The sequence below is a fragment of the Acinonyx jubatus genome, chromosome A1 (genome assembly GCF_027475565.1).
Source record: "Acinonyx jubatus isolate Ajub_Pintada_27869175 chromosome A1, VMU_Ajub_asm_v1.0, whole genome shotgun sequence".
NCBI classification, from domain to species: domain Eukaryota; kingdom Metazoa; phylum Chordata; class Mammalia; order Carnivora; family Felidae; genus Acinonyx; species Acinonyx jubatus.
Window position 1 is genome coordinate 127,156,734 of NC_069380.1, and position 18,439 is coordinate 127,175,172.

The 18,439-nt window shown below is 35.0% G+C and overlaps 1 protein-coding gene across 5 annotated transcripts in view; it reads right to left on the reverse strand.

Annotated features, from left to right (window-relative positions):
- ERCC8 (ERCC excision repair 8, CSA ubiquitin ligase complex subunit) overlaps positions 1-18,439 on the reverse strand; it is a 62,056-nt gene that overhangs the window by 11,403 nt on the left and 32,214 nt on the right. For all 5 annotated transcript variants that reach the window (XM_053223261.1, XM_015073818.3, XM_053223266.1 and 2 more), the window contains 4 exons: positions 17,875-17,941; positions 15,392-15,492; positions 13,742-13,866; positions 4,730-4,927 (listed from right to left, as the gene is read on the reverse strand). In XM_053223261.1, coding sequence (XP_053079236.1) covers positions 4,730-4,927; positions 13,742-13,866; positions 15,392-15,492; positions 17,875-17,941 — 491 coding nt within the window. The remainder of the gene's footprint in view (positions 1-4,729; positions 4,928-13,741; positions 13,867-15,391; positions 15,493-17,874; positions 17,942-18,439) is intronic.

Consider the following 18,439-nt stretch of genomic DNA (forward strand, 5'->3'; position numbering starts at 1 on the left):
TCCACTTTCTCCGCATTCACCAACATCTGTTGTTGCCTGAGTTGTTAATGTTAGCCATTCTGACAGGTGTCAGGTGGTATCTCATTGTGGTTTCCATTTGTATTTCCCTGATGATGAGTGATGTTGAGCATTTTTTCATATGTCAGTTGGCCATCTGAATGTCTTCTTTGGAGAAGTGTCTATTCATGTCTTTTGCCCATTTCTTCACTGGATTCTTTGTTTTTTGGGTGTTGAATTTGATAAGTTCTTCACAGATTTTGGATACTAACCCTTTATCTGATACGTCATTTGCAAATATCTTCTCCCATTCTGTCGGTTGCCTTTGAGTTTTGCTTATTGTTTCCTTCAATGTGCAGAAGCTTTTTATTTTGATGAGGTCCCAGTAGTTCATTTTTGCTTTTGTTTCCCTTACCTCCGGAGACAAGAGGCAAGAAGTTGAGTAAGTTGAGTAAGAAGTTGCTGTGGCCAAGATCAAAGAGGCTTTTGCCTGTTTTCTCCTCGAGGATTTTGATGGCTTCCTGTCTTACATTGAGGTCTTTCATCCATTTTGAGTTTATTTTTGTGAATGGTGTAAGAAAGTGGTCCAGGTTCATTCTTCTGCATGTCACTGTCCAGTTTTCCCAGCATCATTTGCTGAAGAGACTGTCTTTATTCCATTGGATATTCTTTCCTGCTTTGTCAAAGATTAGTTGGCCATAGGTTTCTGGGTCCATTTCTGGGTTCTCTATTCTGTTCTATTGATCTGAGTGTCTGTTCTTGTGCCAGTACCATACTGTCTTGATGATTACAGCTTTGTAGTATAGCTTGAAGTCCGGGATTGTGATGCCTCCTGCTTTGGTTTTCTTTTTCAAGATTGCTTTGGCTATTCAAGGTCTTTTCTGGTTCCATACAAATTTTAGGATTATTTGTTCTAGCTGTGTGAAGAATGCTGGTGTTATTTTGATAGGCATTGCATTGAATATGTAGATTGCTTTGGGTAGTATTGACATTTTAACAATATTTGTTCTTCCTCCATTACATTTGCTTTTTAAGAACATTTAACAACATGGGCAAATATTCAGTATCAACAGGCAAAAGGAGGATATAAACCAAAGAGTCATAGTGTGAGGGAAAAAAACTAGATGGACCTTCCACCAGGTATGCTTTGATTTTTCATTGAAGTAACCCTGAAAAAATTTTAAAAAGGGAACGGTGGTGGAAGAAGTCCTATCCCAATTATGCAAACATTTCTAATAGTAAACTTTTTTCCTGCTCTGCTGGTGCAATTATTTATTTTTTTTTATTATTGTTCATCTCAAAAACTATTTGAAGCATGATACAATTAATATTTTTCTAAAAAAAGAGGAAAGTTTCTAGATAAAAGGAAAATAAGATAATAAAATTATTATAGGAAATATAAATGTAAAAATATTAAAGTAAATTAGATTTAGCTGTACATTATCAAACTTCCCAAAGGGAACAAAATTCTATAGACTGCATTGTTAAATCTAGAATATATAGTTACACTAATTGTGGATGATGCAAAGATATTTTCAAATGTTCAGTGCCCTTGATCAATTTAATTTCCTGAGAAGGCAAGACACACACACACACACACACACACACACACACACACACTCTCTCTCTCACACACACACACACACACACACACACACACACACACACACACATCTCTAAGGTAACTTGGTCAGATAAGTTTACAAGGCAATATGTGGTTAAGTATTGCCACACTGGTACAAAGGAAATTCTGTAGATGTTCAAAGAAGAGAGCTTACAAGAGATAGCACTTAAATTAGAATGACTAATAAAGACTTCAATTAAATGGAAAAAATTTGAAATACCGAAGTTTTGGGGATAAGTGTAGGTATTCATTTGGGAAATTAGATTAAAAAAAAAACTCAACATGTGAGACTCCAGTCCTGTCAATCCTCAACAGTTGAGTATATATTTCCTTTGAATAAAGAGATTCTCCTATACAATTACAATGTATCCAGCAAAATATAAAAATTCACCATGTATTACTGCCAGCTAATTCTTAGACTCCTTTCAAGTTTCACCAATTGTCTGAATAAATGTCCTTTATAGCAGAAGGGTCCAGATTAAAATCACATGCTACACTTGGTTGTGATGTCTTCTAACTTTCCTTCAGTCTGGAATAGTTCTTCACTCTCCCCATTGGCTTTCCTGGCATTGACAAATTTGAAGATACACACCAGTTATTTTGTGGAATGTCCTTCAAATTTTCTTGTTTCCTCATGCTTAAATTCAGGTGATGCAGCTTTGTCAGTACTATCACAGAAGGAATATCATGTAACTGGGTTAGTAATTTTGATTATTTAATTAAGGTAATATATGTCAGGCTTCTTCAAGATAAAAGTACACATTTTACCTTTGCAATTAATATTTTGCAGGGAGGTACTCTGGGACTATGGCAATATCCCACTCCTCATTAGAATTCCAATTTATTAGCTTACTTACTTATACCTGAATGGATTCATGGATTCCTATTTTAGTCAATGGGTAAAATCCGTTATTATCATTATCTATTTTGATGTTACATATATCTTGTTAGATTTTTATATTTATGATCGAATTACTATAAATATCAATTTTGTCTTCAGATAGTAAATTCTGTATAATATTTAATTTGGAAAAGGGTTCTGCTGCTAAATAGATGCAAAGTATTATCCTATTTTATTTTTGAGACTTATAATTATTTTCCTTTTCAAAAATCATAATAGATATAATGGGATAAGAGTTGGAAGCTTTCTGATATGGTGCAATGATTCAAATAGGAGTGCGCAATGCCTAGAGAAATGGTATTAGGAGGCAACTTGCCTCAGGTTCCTGGGTGTCCCAGCTTGTCTCAGCTATTCCAGGAACTGGTGGGCATCAGTATCTTGGCACACTTCTAGTCCATTATAGGCACACCTGTTAGGAAGTTCTGATTTGGCGGAAAGCAATAATTTATAGTCAGGATACCCAGTTTAAAATCTTAGCTGTATCTCTATGTGGCTCTGCACAAGAACAGAGGTATAGTATTCTAAGAATTTCTTTGAATAGATAACCATGCTCTATGAATAATTACTTGCAGCTTGGGGCAAGTCATGTCACTTCTCTGGTGTTTTAGTCTTCTCTCAGAAGTAAAACTAAATTAGAGCAGCACTAATGACAAAAGCCAAAGTATGGAAAGAGTCCAAATTTCCATCAGCAAATGAATGGATAAAGAAGATGTGGTGTGTATATATATATATATATATATATATATATATATATATATATATACACACAATGGAGTATTACTTGGAAATCAAAAAGAATGAAATCTCGCCATTTGCAACAATGCGAATGGAACTAGAGGGTATTATGAAAAGTGAAATAAGTCAGAGAAAGACAAATATCATATGACTTCACTCATGAGGAATTTAAGATATAAAACAGATGAACATTAGGGAAGGGAAGCAAAAAGAATATAAAAACAGGGAGGGAGACAAAACATAAGAGACTCTTAAATACAGAGAACAAACAGGGTTGCTGGAGGGGCTGTAGGTGGAGGGGATGGGCTAAATGGGTAAGGGACATTAAGGTAGACACTTGTTGGGATGAGCACTGGGTGTTATACATTGGGGATGAATCACTCGAATCTACTCCTGAAAACATTGCACTATATGCTAACTAACTTTGATGTAAATTAAAAATAAAAAAATAAAAAAGTAAAAATATTTAACTCTTACATCAGGATACTGACCAATCAGAAGAGATAATAGCCATAGAGTGAGAGCAGGGTCCTGAAGGTCCCTGTTAGTTGCTGGGCTGAGGTATAATCTAGGAGGTGTCAGGAGAGGGGGTGAAGCTAGAGGCCACCTAGGGGGCTTGGTGCAACAGCTCTTTAACAAACAGTAAGATATGTATTTGAATATTTTAATACTGGCTATCGGCATACTGATGTGTGCTGGCTGAAAAATAAGCACTGTGTCAGACACAAATTAAGTAATGAATAAACGATTAAGAGCTTTACCAGGTGATAAAATCCTTCCTAGCTCTAATAATCCATAATGTTCATTATATCAGTATTTAATTCTCATGAGCCTCAATTTCTTTACCTACAAAATAGGGAAAATACCAATATTCTTGCTCTATAAGAGACTCAAAGGAACACAGGAGGTAATCTGCGCAAATATTCTCTGAAAAAAATAACCTGATTCCTTGGTAAGATGAAAGAAAAAGTCAGGATGTTAAAACAAACATCCATAGGTTTTTAAGCATAGGTATTTAAGAAATTATGTAAATTGCATCAACTCAAAAGCAATCTGACTAGCCCCCCGCAGAAAATAAAAGAAAATCTGAGACAGATTCACATATACATAAATCAAGATACAAAAACTATATTTTGCGATTAGACACGTAGTATTACAGCTTTTCCCAAAAGACTGCCTGTAAGACATTATTTTAATTTGCTAGAGATTTTCATGTGCCAAATAAATGGAGCCCATATGCAGAAGAAAAGACTTATTTCAGTCAAGTTGCACAATATTATATTGACTCATACAAATATCCCATACTATCTAAAAATTTATCCTATATTATCCTCTATTACATAAACCCTAGCTCAAATGTGGATTAAAAGTATAATTCCTCAGACTGAAATTACAATTTACTCTTTTATATACAACTAGCCTAGCAAGCTAGCTAACTGAACATTTTAAATTCCCTTAAGTAACATTCTTACCTGGAAATGAGACTGAAATACACAGCAGTCAACACTTTTATAATGTCCCTTAAGCATAGTTATCTGTTCTCCTGAGTAAATTGTATAAACAGCAATGGTGCTACCATATGGCACGAAAACAAATTCTGAACTGCAGCCATTGGAGACAGTGAATTTCAATGCTTTTCTACTGTCATTACAAACTTTTCCATAGTTTACCTGTAGGATGTAAAATCATAGCATTACTCATTTCTTAAATCTGAATTAAAAAGACAACAAAGACTAGAAGAAATATTTACTTAAAATACTATAACATACAACAGAAAGGGTTGTATTAAATCTAAAGAAAATGATCAATGTCCTAATAGAAACAAGGGCCAATGACATAAATGTACATTTCATATAAGAGGAAAATACAAATAGTAAAAAAAAATCCACAAAATCAAATGTTAAGCCAGAACAGAAATAAAATGCAAATTAAGGCAACCTTGAATAATCATTTTATGATTTAGCAAACATTTCCAGAAACTATGAACTAGGGGTGCCTGGGTGGCTGAGTTAGTTGAGCGTCCGACTTCAGCTCAGGTCATGATCTTGCAATCTGTGAGTTTCAGCCCCACTTTGGGCTCTGTGCTGACAGCTCAGAGCCTGGAGCCTGCTTCAGATTCTGTGTCTCCCTCTCTCTCTGCCCCTCCTCTGCTCATGCTCTGTCTGTCTCCCTCTCTCTCAAAAAATAAATATACATTAAAACAATTAAAAAAAAAAAGAAACCACAAAATACTGCATACTGTTACAAGTGAGATAAACATGTTGGTGGCGCTGTAATTAGGCTATTTCTTCTAAAAGGCCAAACAATTTATTATGCAACAAAATACAAAATGTTTTTTATGGGGGGTGGGGTGGGGAATCACCTTTTTATTTTAAAACATTTTTTTAACGTTTTATTTATTTTTGAGAGAGAGAGAGAGAGCAAGCAGGGGAAGGGTAGAGAGAGAGAGAGCAGCAAAGGGGCAGAGAAAGAGTGAGGCAGAGGATCCGAAACAGGCTCCGTGCAAATAGCAGAAGGCCGGATGTGGGGCTTAAACCCAGAAACTGTGAGATCATGACTTGAACCGAAGTCTCACACTTAACTGACTGAGCCACCCAGGTGCCCCTATTTCAAAACATTTTTAATTGTGGTAAAGTACATACAGCATAAAATTTGCCATCTTAACCATGTTTAAGTGTACAGTTAAGTGACATTACATTCACATTCTTGTGCAAGCATCATCATCAATCTCTAGAACTCTTTCATCTTGCAAAACTGAAATTCTGTACCCATTAAGCAAGAAAGATATTCTTACCCTTTGACCAAGAAACTACTCCTGGGAATTTATCTTAGGGAAATAATTAAACAGCAAAAACCTATATGCCCAGAGGAATTCAAGGCAGCATTATCTAGAATGGCAAAATAACCAAAAATAGATGTAAATCCCTAATAATGTTATAACAAATCTTCAGTTTATATAGTAATTAAAAACCATAATTATGAAAATTATGCCGGAAATAAGGATAAAACTAATGTGTAAAAAAAGCAGAGAACACAGTGTGTATACAACTGCAACTTTATATAAATAATTATGGATTTAGGACAATAAAAATTCTGCAACTATATGCCAAAGGTGCAAACCCAACAACATCCGCATCTCCTCAGCAATTGGAAACACAAACTTTCAGCTCCTATCCCAATCCTACTGTATTAGAATCCTCATGTTAACAAGATCCCTGGGTGACCTATAGGCTCATCAAAATGTGAGAAGCTTTGGGCTAAAGAAATTGATAGTCAGGGGGCACCTGGGTGTCTCAGTCGGTTAAGTGTCTGATTTCGGCCTGGATCATGATCTCATGGTTCGTGAGTTCAAGCCCCACGTCAGGCTCTGTGCTGACAGCTTGGAGCCTGGAGCCTGCTTCAGATTCTGTGTCTCCCTCTCTCTCTGCCTCTCCCCAAACACTCACTCGCTCTCACTCTCTCTCTCAAAAATAAATAAAAAATAAACATTAAAAAAAAAGAAATTGATAGGTTTACTTCCTGCTGATAATTTAGATTTAGCAGTTTAGGGTAGGTATAAAATGAGTAGCTAATCATTTGAGAATTATGAGCATGAAGATCACCTATGTCTCCCTTTCCTATAGTTAATACTAGGGTTTAGACAGTAATTTACCTTTTCCTCTTTTCAGAAAGGTTAGTTGGGAGTGAGTGAGTGAGTGAGTGAGTGAGTGAGTGAGTGTGTGTGTATACTTCTATATTAACAAATACTGAGGTGCAAATGGACATGTGCTGATAATGTGTGGATACCACACTTGCCTCACCCACACTTCAGGTTCACATGTGACAGAGATGAGCATACACCTTCAGGTATCCCACCATAGCAGTGGCAAAATGAAACATTATAATATTAAACTTATAGTCTGGAGACCTGGGTTGTAGAAACCCACTCCATTACCCAACCCCCCTGTCACCTTTTCTTTCTCCCTCTCTTTTTTTTTCTTTTTTTGCCCATTATGAGTAATGATAATGAATGATTATAATGATAATGAATGATTATAATGGAGGCTAATGAATGATTTAGCCTCCAAGTTTCATTACTCTAATCTGTTAAATAGAAATAACATCATTTACCAGAGTTACTGTGAAAAACCAGATGAAATAACACATATGAGAACACCTAGAACATAAAGGTATCCAGTTAAGTCCCTAGATTTATTAATTCCTATATATATTTAAAAGTACAACATTCTCTCATTTGTGTCTTTGATCATATAGGTGCAATGGTTCATAGAATATAGTGTCATTCTACAAATAGTTGCATGTATAGAAGGAGTGTGGGGAGAAAAACCACACATCTTCTCAACTACAAACACTCTGTTCCTGCTAGAAAAATTCTGAACTGCTTGACTGTGATGACCTTATTCACATTCATCAGATGACCTACCTAACTATATTCCTTCTCAAATATGAACTGGGAAGTGATGAATGAGGTACGAAGATTGAACCAGCTCTCTGACACATCTTTCTTCTTAGGTGTCCCCATTCCAAACCATTCTGCAACTTACTATCCCATCAATCTTCATAAATCACTGCTACGGTCAAATCACTTGTGGACTAAAAATTATCAATATTTTGATACATATTTTGATGATAATTTGGAATTACCAAATTTTCAATACCTGTGGAATAAAGTTCTAATAACAGGTTAAGGAAAGGAGGAATCTATCATTTACTATTGCTTACTATGTGTCATACATTATACTAGGTGACTGTCTAAAGTTCCCATTTTATGACTATGTATGCTTACTATAAAAAGCAATGTTTGATAAATAGCATGATGTCTATTAATATGAAAGTACCGTAGAGGAAGAGGCTACTTTTGGCTATGACGTATTAAAGGTGATACATACAGACTTTGAAAAGATTTTGATAGGGGAGGATGATATGGGACTTTGGACAGGATGATCGCAAATCCAATTCCCTATCTTATGAATCCCTTTTATTGTTCCAGGAAACATACATCTGGTCACTAAATGAATACCTGTAGTGATACAGACTCCATCACAAGGCAGCTCATTTTATTATTAAACAATGATCAGCATAGTCATAATAATGATAGGTAACATTTACTGAACATCAACATTTGCTGTAAATATCAGACAAAGTGCTAAATGTTTTACATGTGTTATTTCATTTAATATTCAAAACAATACTATGAGATAGCATCTCATAGGTCTTTGGGCCAGCAAATGACAGAAGCAGAAAGTGAATCTAGACTACACTAATCAAAAACCACTATGCCACAATGTTGTAAATTATTTTTCCTTCATTCCATTAAGTGATGATCACAATGCATTCTAATATAAGTGAGCACTGGGTACTTGAAGGCATCTAAGCTAGACTAGAGGAGTTAAGGAGAAGTTGTGCCTGAGATGAACCCTGAAATCTGAGAAACAGGACAGGAAGGAGAACAGTATTCCAAAGCAAGGTCTGGAGTTTGTACAGCACAATGGAAAAGCAAGAGAGCAAGGTATTTTTTAAGACCTCTAAGTAGTTCAGTATGGACAGAGAAAAAAAATGGAAAGTGGCAAGATATAAAGCTGGTGAGTTAGCAGATACAACTTATAAAGGCTTTGTGTGCAACAGGCAAAAGCATTCGGTTTTAATAACCTGTAAGCACTGAGGAAACAATGAAAGACTTCCACTGGGAGATAAATTTGGGACAAGTTAGAATGTTAGAGTAATTAAATGGAGTAATCATGAGGGCCCAGAGTGAGGCAGGAAGGGAAGACAGATATGAAAAAAAATGAAGAAGGAAGAACTAAGGGGATGTCTAATTGATTTAATAGGTGGGATAAAGAGCAGGGAAGAATAAAGGATAGATTCCCAGTTTTAGACATTGGTAATAGTGAATGATAATACCAGTATCTAAAACATTCAACACCAGAATAGCTACTATAAATTTTTTGTTCTTTTGCTGTGCCAAAAGCTGTCTCTCTGTAAATTTTCCCTATAAGTACTTGTTACGTTCTCTAAGGCAATGGTTTCCAAAGTACGGTTCACACACCTCAAGAAGCCTGCAAAATAATCCATTAAGGTATTAGAAGAAAACATGAGAATTTCGATTTTTAATCTCATTTTTATTAAAAATAAGAAATTAATCTTTAATTAAAACTAGGTTCACGATAGTATTGTACAGAAGATATAAGTAATAATATATCTACTATAAGCATGCACTTATATATCTTTTTAAAATTAAACAAATTTTTTTCCATTGTTTATTTGGTTTTGAGAGACAGAGAGCATGAGTGGGGAGGGGCAAAGGGAGAGGGAGGCACAGAATCCGAAGCAGGCTCCAGGTTCTGAGCTGTCAGCATACCTTAACCAATTGAGCCACCCAGGTGCCCCTGTCTTTTTAAAATTTAATTTTTTAAAAAATATTTTAAGTAAAAATTTCTTCACTTTCTCAGAATCCTTATACATTTAATACTGCTTATAATTTATCACAAGAATTGTTTCCCAAAAATGTTACTCACAGCTGGATTGAAAGAGTGGAAAATGTGACAATGTGGTTTTTATATACCACATTACAAAACAAAAGCAGCAAAAACTATTGAGGTAGGTCCAGAGGCTTTAGTCACAATGGGGAAGAGGATGAAAAGTATCTCTGAAGAAGCAGAGTATCTAATCCCCAAATCAAAAATAAAGAAAATTACTCAAAGACCACATTAAAAAATAAGCTTCAGGGGCACCAAGGTGGCTTAGTCAGTTAAGCTTCCAACTCATGATCCTGGCTCAGGTCTCATAGTTCTTGAATTTGTGCCCTGAGTCAGGCTCCATGCTCACAGTATGGAGCCTGCTTAAGATTCTCTCTCTCTCCCTCTCTCTGTGCCCCTTCCCTGCTCTTTCTCTCTCAAAATAAATAAATAAACTTAAAAAAAATAAAGATCATAAAAAATAAGCTTCAGAATTTTCTGAAGAAAACAAATGTATTTACAACCTTAAGGTTAGGAGTAGATTAAATAAACTTTCTTTTTTTAATTTTTTTTTTCAACGTTTATTTTTTTGGGGGGACAGAGAGAGACAGAGCATGAACGGGGGAGGGGCAGAGAGAGAGGGAGACACAGAATCGGAAACAGGCTCCAGGCTCCAAGCCATCAGCCCAGAGCCTGATGCGGGGCTCGAACTCACGGACCGCAAGATCGTGACCTGGCTGAAGTCGGACGCTTAACCGACTGCGCCACCCAGGCGCCCCATAAATAAACTTTTCTTATTTAACTTATGTCTTTTTTCTTGATACTTATTTTTAAGATTTAGAAGTATCTACTGAAGAGCAAAAGGATAATGGAGATGTAAAAGATGAATCCCTCTTAAGAGCAAAAGGGAAGCAAAAGAAAAAACATAAAGATTTACCTAAAAGATAAAATACAGATTCAAAGGGGCACACAAACTCCAATGTTTACAGCACCATTATTAACAATAGCCAAACTATGGAGAAAGCTCAAATTGACTTTCCATTGACTGATAAATGGATAAAGATGTGGTACACACACACACACACACACACACACACACACACACACACACACAGACAATGGAATATTACTCAGTCATCAAAAAAATGAAATCTTGCCATTTGCAATGACATAGATGGAGCTAGAATGTCCTATGCTAAGCAAAATAAGTCACTCAAAGAAAGACAAATACCACATGATTTCACTTATATGTGGAATTTAAGAAACAAAATAGACATGAGGAGAGGTGGGAGGAAGAGGAGAGAGAAACAAACCATAAGAGACTGTTAACAATTGAGAAAAAAATGAAGGTTGATGGAGGAAGGTGAGTGAGAGATAGACTAGATGGGTGATGGGTACTAAGGAGGAGACTTGTTATGATGAACACTGGGTGTTGTATGTAAGTGATGAATTATTGAATTCATAAAAGCATACAATGGGTGAAGAGGTTATACCATTAAGAGTACTATCAAAGTATGTCAATGGTACAAATTCTATTGTTGCCGATGGACACAATCCATATATATCATTTTAAAACTAACAAGGGTCCTAATAAGGCAATATGATACAATAAAAACAGTTATTTATGGTATACCTACTATTTAACAGGTACAGTACTACTTTTGACATTCTTTTAGTATCCCTAAAATTATTGTTTAGGTACATAATAACCCCTCTTTACAAGATGGAGACACTGAAACTCTTACCATAGTCCTTCATAATGTCACCTTAAACAAACTGACTAATGTCCCAAATTACTAAATAGCAGGACTAAAACTGGTTTCCAATTCTGTCGGATCATGCTTTAAATATTTGAAAACAGCGTGTTTCCTCTGAGAATTGCTTTTCCTGGGATCAATGTCCCCAGTTGTCCTCTGAAGGTGAGTTTCTGGACTACTCTAGTCATCTTTTACTTACATCAAGTCAATTTTAAAATGTATTACATTCTAAACACACTATTCATGAAATGGACTTGCTAGCAAAAACCTGTAAGGTCTGAGTATCATCTTCAAGGAGAGAAAATGGAATAAAATCATATTAACAATTTTTATACATATACTCAATACCATTTATACTTATCACTTTCACCTTTGATGCACATGCCAACCTACCTTTCCAAAGTGACCCTATCACTTCTTCACTCAAAGGCTTTTAGTGGCTTTCTATTTCACCCAGAGAAAAAGCCTAAGCCCTTACAAAGGCCTGTAAGCCTATATCATCTGGTGCCTGTTTCTTCTGTTCCTCATCTCCTATTGTTCTCCTCCTTGCTTCCTCTATTTCAACACAAGAGCCTCTTAGATGTTCCCTGGGTATCCCAAGCATGCTTCTGCCTCACAGTCTTTGTATTTTCTTCCTTCCGCAGCCTGGAATGCTCTCCTTTACAGATATCTGATGGCGCATTCCTTCATTTCCTTCAGGCCAAATGTCATCATCTTCTGAGTGAGACATACTCTGACTGCCCTATGTAAAACTGCAACTCCAACCTCCCAATACTTTCTATGCTACTTGCCTTGCTTTGCTTTTCTTCATAGCACTTGCTACAGCTAAAATATATTTTATCCATCCACCTATTTATTGAGTGATGGTTAGATGTCTTTCTTCCTCTCCCCAGAATTAAAATTCCTTGAGGATAGGACTCTCCTATGTTTTGTCTGCTGCTGTATAATACTGCTTGGAAAAGAAGTACTTAATATTTATTAAACAAATGAATAAACTGAGAAAAGAAAGGTGTGGCCTGATTAGAAACATGGTACCAGTATAATGAATGGAAGATTTTAAATTAAACTTTGCAATGCCTGAGTTTCTACTCTGAGATATGATGCAGAAGCAGAAGTACTTCATAAAGCACATGAGAAATTAGCAATCTAGTGTAAACAATTTTGATCTTATAGTTAAATTATAATTTAGTAATAAAAGTGGTACTAAATTATAATTTAGTAATTCTCTGAAAGAGAATTAGTTAGAAAGGATGATTAAATAAAGAAATATGGAATGGGGCACCTGGCTGGCTCAGTTGGAAGAGCATGTGATTCTTGATCTTGGGGTCTTGAGTTTGAGCCCCATGTTGGGTGTAAAGATTACTTAAATTAATAAATGAAATTAAAAACAAAAAAAGAAAAGAAAGCAATATGATTAATATCAATACCTACCTTAAAGCATTAGATAAATGCTTTAAAGGGTTTGGTAAGTCATTGTTGCAATAGGAGTGGAACCTAGAGTCAAGCTCTGTTGTTTTTTAGCTGTTTTAACTCACACTAGTTATGTATCCATTTATGTCTCATTTTCTCATGTGTAAAATGGGAATTTTAACAGTAACTACTTTCATAATATTGATGTGATGATTAAATAAGACCCTATATGCTTCAGCACATATATTAAATGTTAATTTTTATTAGCACAGTATCTGACATATAAGCTCTTAATAAATATTACCTACTACTATTACCACCAAATTACAAACTTATTAGCTTATTCTGAAAGTTAATGAACCACAGGCATACCTGGTAAGACCCATAATATAAATTTTAAAAAACTATTAGAAATTAAATACCAAGTAAGAATCTAGGACATTTAAAATACATTTATTCTAATATTAAAGTACTATATGTTCTGGTACTATAACATTCATTTTAGGCTGTGTTTACAAGTCATATATAGTATAAAATTAGACTATTTAATCTTATAAGTTTAATTTATATCAATTGTTCTCAATCTTTTCTTCTCCAACATACCTGAGAGTTATGGCACACTCCCATTATGCACAGTGGCTCAGTAGAGCAGTAATTCTCCACAAAATGGGGAGAATGTGGTGGGAGGGTAGTAGGGCGGGTTGTCTTGTGTCATTAGTTCACGTAATGGAAAAATACAAAAAGAAAACTGTGATTCAGAGATAAGAAAAAAGTTAAATCTACAGAAGAACATTAAGTGTATGTCACAGATCCATTTTTTCAATTTGTATTCAAAAGGTTGGAGATACTTAAAATCTCTTACTAGTGTGTTTTCTCCATTGGAACTATTCCAGAGTCTCATTCGATTATCTGTACCAACAGTAAGGAGGTGAAGCCCATCACTTGTAAAACATAAGCCATTAACTTTCCCATTATGAGCAGTGTTTGCTGCAATGAAAAATACAATTCAGTTAATCAGTTCTTGTATTCAGGACACACGTAATGCTTCATGATACAGTTATTTAAACATATTAATATAGGACAACTCTCTGAATTGCTTAAAATATACAAGTTGATTATGTTTAAAATTATTCATCCCTGTGGATTATTTGAATAAGCTATATAAATTAGAACCACAAAAATAGAGAAAAACAGGAAAACCAAAAAGGAAAATATATATTGCCAAATATAATTATATTGCCAAATATAATTTTTCTTAAGAGAGTAAGTAAGCTGTGCTATCAAACTCAATTAAATGCATAGCCTGACATTAAAATTTTAAATTAAACACTTTTCAAATTTCTTTTATACTAATTCTATCTTTAATCTAAAAATCATTCCATGGACTATTAAAAATCAATAATACTAGTATTTACAATTAAAAATACTTTAAAAAAATGTTTATTTTTGAGAGAGAGAGAGAAAGAGAGAGCGCAAACAGGGAGGGCAGAGAGAGGGAGACACAGAATCCAAAGCAGGCTCCAGGCTGTGAGCTGTCAGCACAGAGCCCAACATGGGGCTCAAACTCATGAAGGGTGAAATCATGACCTGAGCCAAAGTGGGACATTCAACTGACTGAATGACCTAGGCACCCCCGAGTTTTTTTTTTAATGTTTATTTATTTTTGAGAGAGAGAGAAAGAGAGAGCACGAGCAGGGTAGGAGCAGAGAGAGAGGGAGACACAGAATCCAAAGCAGGCTCCAGGCTCTGAGTTGTCAGTACACAGCCTGATGTAGGGCTTGAACTCATGAACCATGAGATCATGACCTGAGCCAAAGTCGGACGCTTAACTGATTGAGCCACCCAGGTGCCCCTAAAAAAACAAAAAACTTTAATAGGGAAAGAATACCTCTTCTAGTTTCAACCAAAATTTGCATTGCTGTCAAAATGACCAACTTTGAGAAAGCATAATTCTCAATAGCTTAATTTAATTACAAAGATTATTAAAACAATCATAAAATTGTATATAGTTCATTCTAAGATTTTTCTAGTCTGGAACTAATTCTGAATCAGAATTTTATCCCATAAAGATATTAAATTCTATCATAAAAATGCAACTGAGGCACTTTGTCACCTGGATAGCAGCTGACACATTTAACACAACTTGCACATTTTATTCTCATACAACAGTCCCAAAATGTTACTATTCTTTCAATTTAATATAGCTTCCTAAGGGGCACTGAATTTGTATTAGCTGACCTCACTGGAGGAAAAAAACAAAAGTAACTAATTCAGAAAAGTTTCTGCATTTGAAAATTTAGGAGATGAAATGTCCTACTTCTTTGTATCTTGAAGAAAAACAATCGTGATTTAGTTATGTACATTTAGAAACTGATTTACTATGAATGACTTTTGACTTTTTCTAAATCATAAGATTTATAATTTTTCAAGACATTAATTAGTTTCAATTCAAAATTTTCAATATAAACATACTATCATTGGCATGTTTCTATATTGATGTATTCTTCATTACCTGATTCAACAGCTTGTGACTTTTTTCCATTATGCTGATCAAGAGTAAATAAACATCCTGATGCTCTCCTGACATCCCATAATTTTACTCTGCTGTCAGCACTAAGAAGAAATAAATGTTACACTGACATATATAGGTAGGACAGTGACTACTCTTGCACCTAACCTTTCCAGTATTATGGCACACAGAAGTCTCAGTATATCAGTGCAAATATATTTGTATATTTGGGTTGTTGTATTTTGCCTTTTCATCTAATATTCAAAGTCAATAGTAGCAAAAGGCAGTGGAAAACATAGCAAAAAAAAAAAAAAAAGGTAACCTTTTTTACATCACAAGGACTGAATTCTGCTGGTTTTTATGACCATGTTCCTCCAAAACTGGACAGCTTTGAAGCTGGTTCCTTAGCAAGTTTGTTACTACATCTTTTCTACTGTTTGTTATTCAAATGTTTTCTGACAATCAAGCAGGTAACTAATTTTACTTTTGTTTAAGAATTCATTTGGCATGAATCTGGTGTTTCCTTTTTTATGAAAAAATTAAGGTGGATAATGACAATATATTTATGTTTGGTTTCGTATACGCAAATCTATCTTTGCCACATATTCAAGAACTAAATTTAATGTCTCTTAGATATCAGACCCTTGTATTTATCTCAAGTAAGTGAAAAGAAGAAAGGCAAAATACCATGATCACACATCAATTTCAGCTTCTTTTAAAGATCTGTATTTTTTTTTTTAAGTTTATTTATTTATTTTGAGAGACAGAGTTCATAGGCAGGGGAGGGGGGAGGAAAGAGAGACAGGCAGACAGACAGACAGACACACAGACAGACAGACAATCCCATGCAGGCTCTGCACTGTCAGTGTGGAGCCCAATACAGGACCTGAACTCACAAACTGAGAGATCATGACCTGAGCCGACATCAAGAATCGAACTCTCAACCAACTGAGTCATCCAGGTGCCCCATCAATTTCAGCTTCTAAACTACACCTAAAGAAAATATAAATTAGTTTAACTGATGCTATCATGTTCTCAAAAGAGACCTCAACAATATTCTAATCCATTGGGTTTATCCAAGCCCCTTTAATTAGAAAAAGCAATACAATGAATTTTATAGGGGTACTTGAGTGACTCAATCAGTCAGGTATCCAACTCTTGATTTCAGTTCAGCTCATGATCTCATGGTTCATCGATCGAACCCCAAATTGGGCTCTGAGCTAATAGCACGGAGCCTGCTTGGGATTCTCTTTCTCTCTGTCTCTCAAAATAAATAAATACACTTAAAAAAAACCCTCAATGCATTTTTAAAGCCTATTTCTAACTTACAAATCTTTTTTTTTTTACATAGATACAAGGCTTAAATCTTCCTATAATCTTGATTCTTTTCACAGATCACCATCAAACCTAGCTGATTAGAATAGCAAGCAAAAAGCTAGCATTTCCCATTTTCAAAATGGTTTTCTTTCTTTCCAGCTGGAGAAGGTCTGCAATGGGATGAGTCTGAGGATTTAAGCATTTTCTGAAACAGGTAAGATTTGGACATATCTGGTTCCTAACGCCGATTACTAGGTCCATTCTCATACTGATTCAAATTCCTGGTGTACTCTGAGAATTGAAAGCCTCTTTCTTAGCTTCCCTATGAGTTGAGGAAAACCAAACTAGGCATAAACAACAGAAATCCACCTTAGTATGGACCCACAACCAGCACCTAGCCCCCCACCTTCATACCTCATTAGCCAGCCTTCTTACAGCTACATCCTACACTTGTTCTACTTCAGAAAGCACAGATTTCTTTTTTTTTTTAATATTCTTTTAACATTTATTTATTTTTGAGACACACACACACACACACACACAGAGGGTGAGCAGGGGACGGGCAGAGAGAAATGGAGACACAGAATCTGAAACAGGATCCAGGTTCCAAGCTGGGGCTTGAACTCACAAACCATGAGTTCATGATCTGATTCAAAGTCAGATGCTTAACCAACTGAGCCACCCGGGTGCCCCCAGAAAGCACAGATTTCAATATCACATTCTGCAAACTATTAACAGAAGCTTCTCCGGGGACTAAACTGCTTGGTATAGGGTAGGCAGTTATTAAATATTAGCAAATTGAATCAACAAATAAATGTTGAATCAGATTCAAAATAATTCTGTATTAAAGGAAATGAATAGAAATGCTATTATTTTTAAATTAATAGTCTTATACTTTTGTAGAAAAAAATGACACAACACAGTTGTTTTATAGGTAATACTAGTAAATTTGCATTGCTACAGAGATTCTCTTGTTTCCTCTGACTTAAAAGGTGAGCACCTTCAAGACAGACAGTGATGCAAAGGAAGATTTCTTATGGTGATATGACATAAAAATTCAATTATTTTAAGGACCTAATTAACAAGTAAATACGCATCTCATATAAATAGTGTTCTCAAAATTCTTATCATTAATTTTGAACTTTGAAACCAAATAATTTGCATGTTACCTTGCAGTTGCCAAGATATATTCACAACGTGGCGACCAAGAAACTGCCAATATTTCTTGTCTGTGACCTGCAAATACAATCGTATGAAAAGTCCTGTAAAATACTTGAAAAATCAAAAGATACACTGTAATTTAAATATGTCTGATTTTGAAGAAAGTAAAGACTATTAAAAATAAATTGATATGATCATCACTTTTTCATTTATAATAATCTGTTTAAATATTAACATGAAGTCTGTGGGGGCATTTCTCACACATAGTATCTTATTATAAATGGCTGGGTTTTGCATTGGAAAGGTCAGAGCAAGTGAGTATTTCTTTTTTAATACAGCTGTTAGATTAGAAAGTAAATGCATTAATAAATGATAGATCTCAAGCTCATTTACTTTTATCTACAACAAAAAAACACTGCAACAAACCACTCAAGATAAACATTCTAGAGAATAAAAATGGTTTCTAACTTTTCAGAAAGTTGTAATAGAAAAAGTTTTCTAAATTCATGATTGTAAAAAGCATTTATGTAAAAAATTTTTTCTAGAAAGCACAGGTGATAAGTTCATAGGATA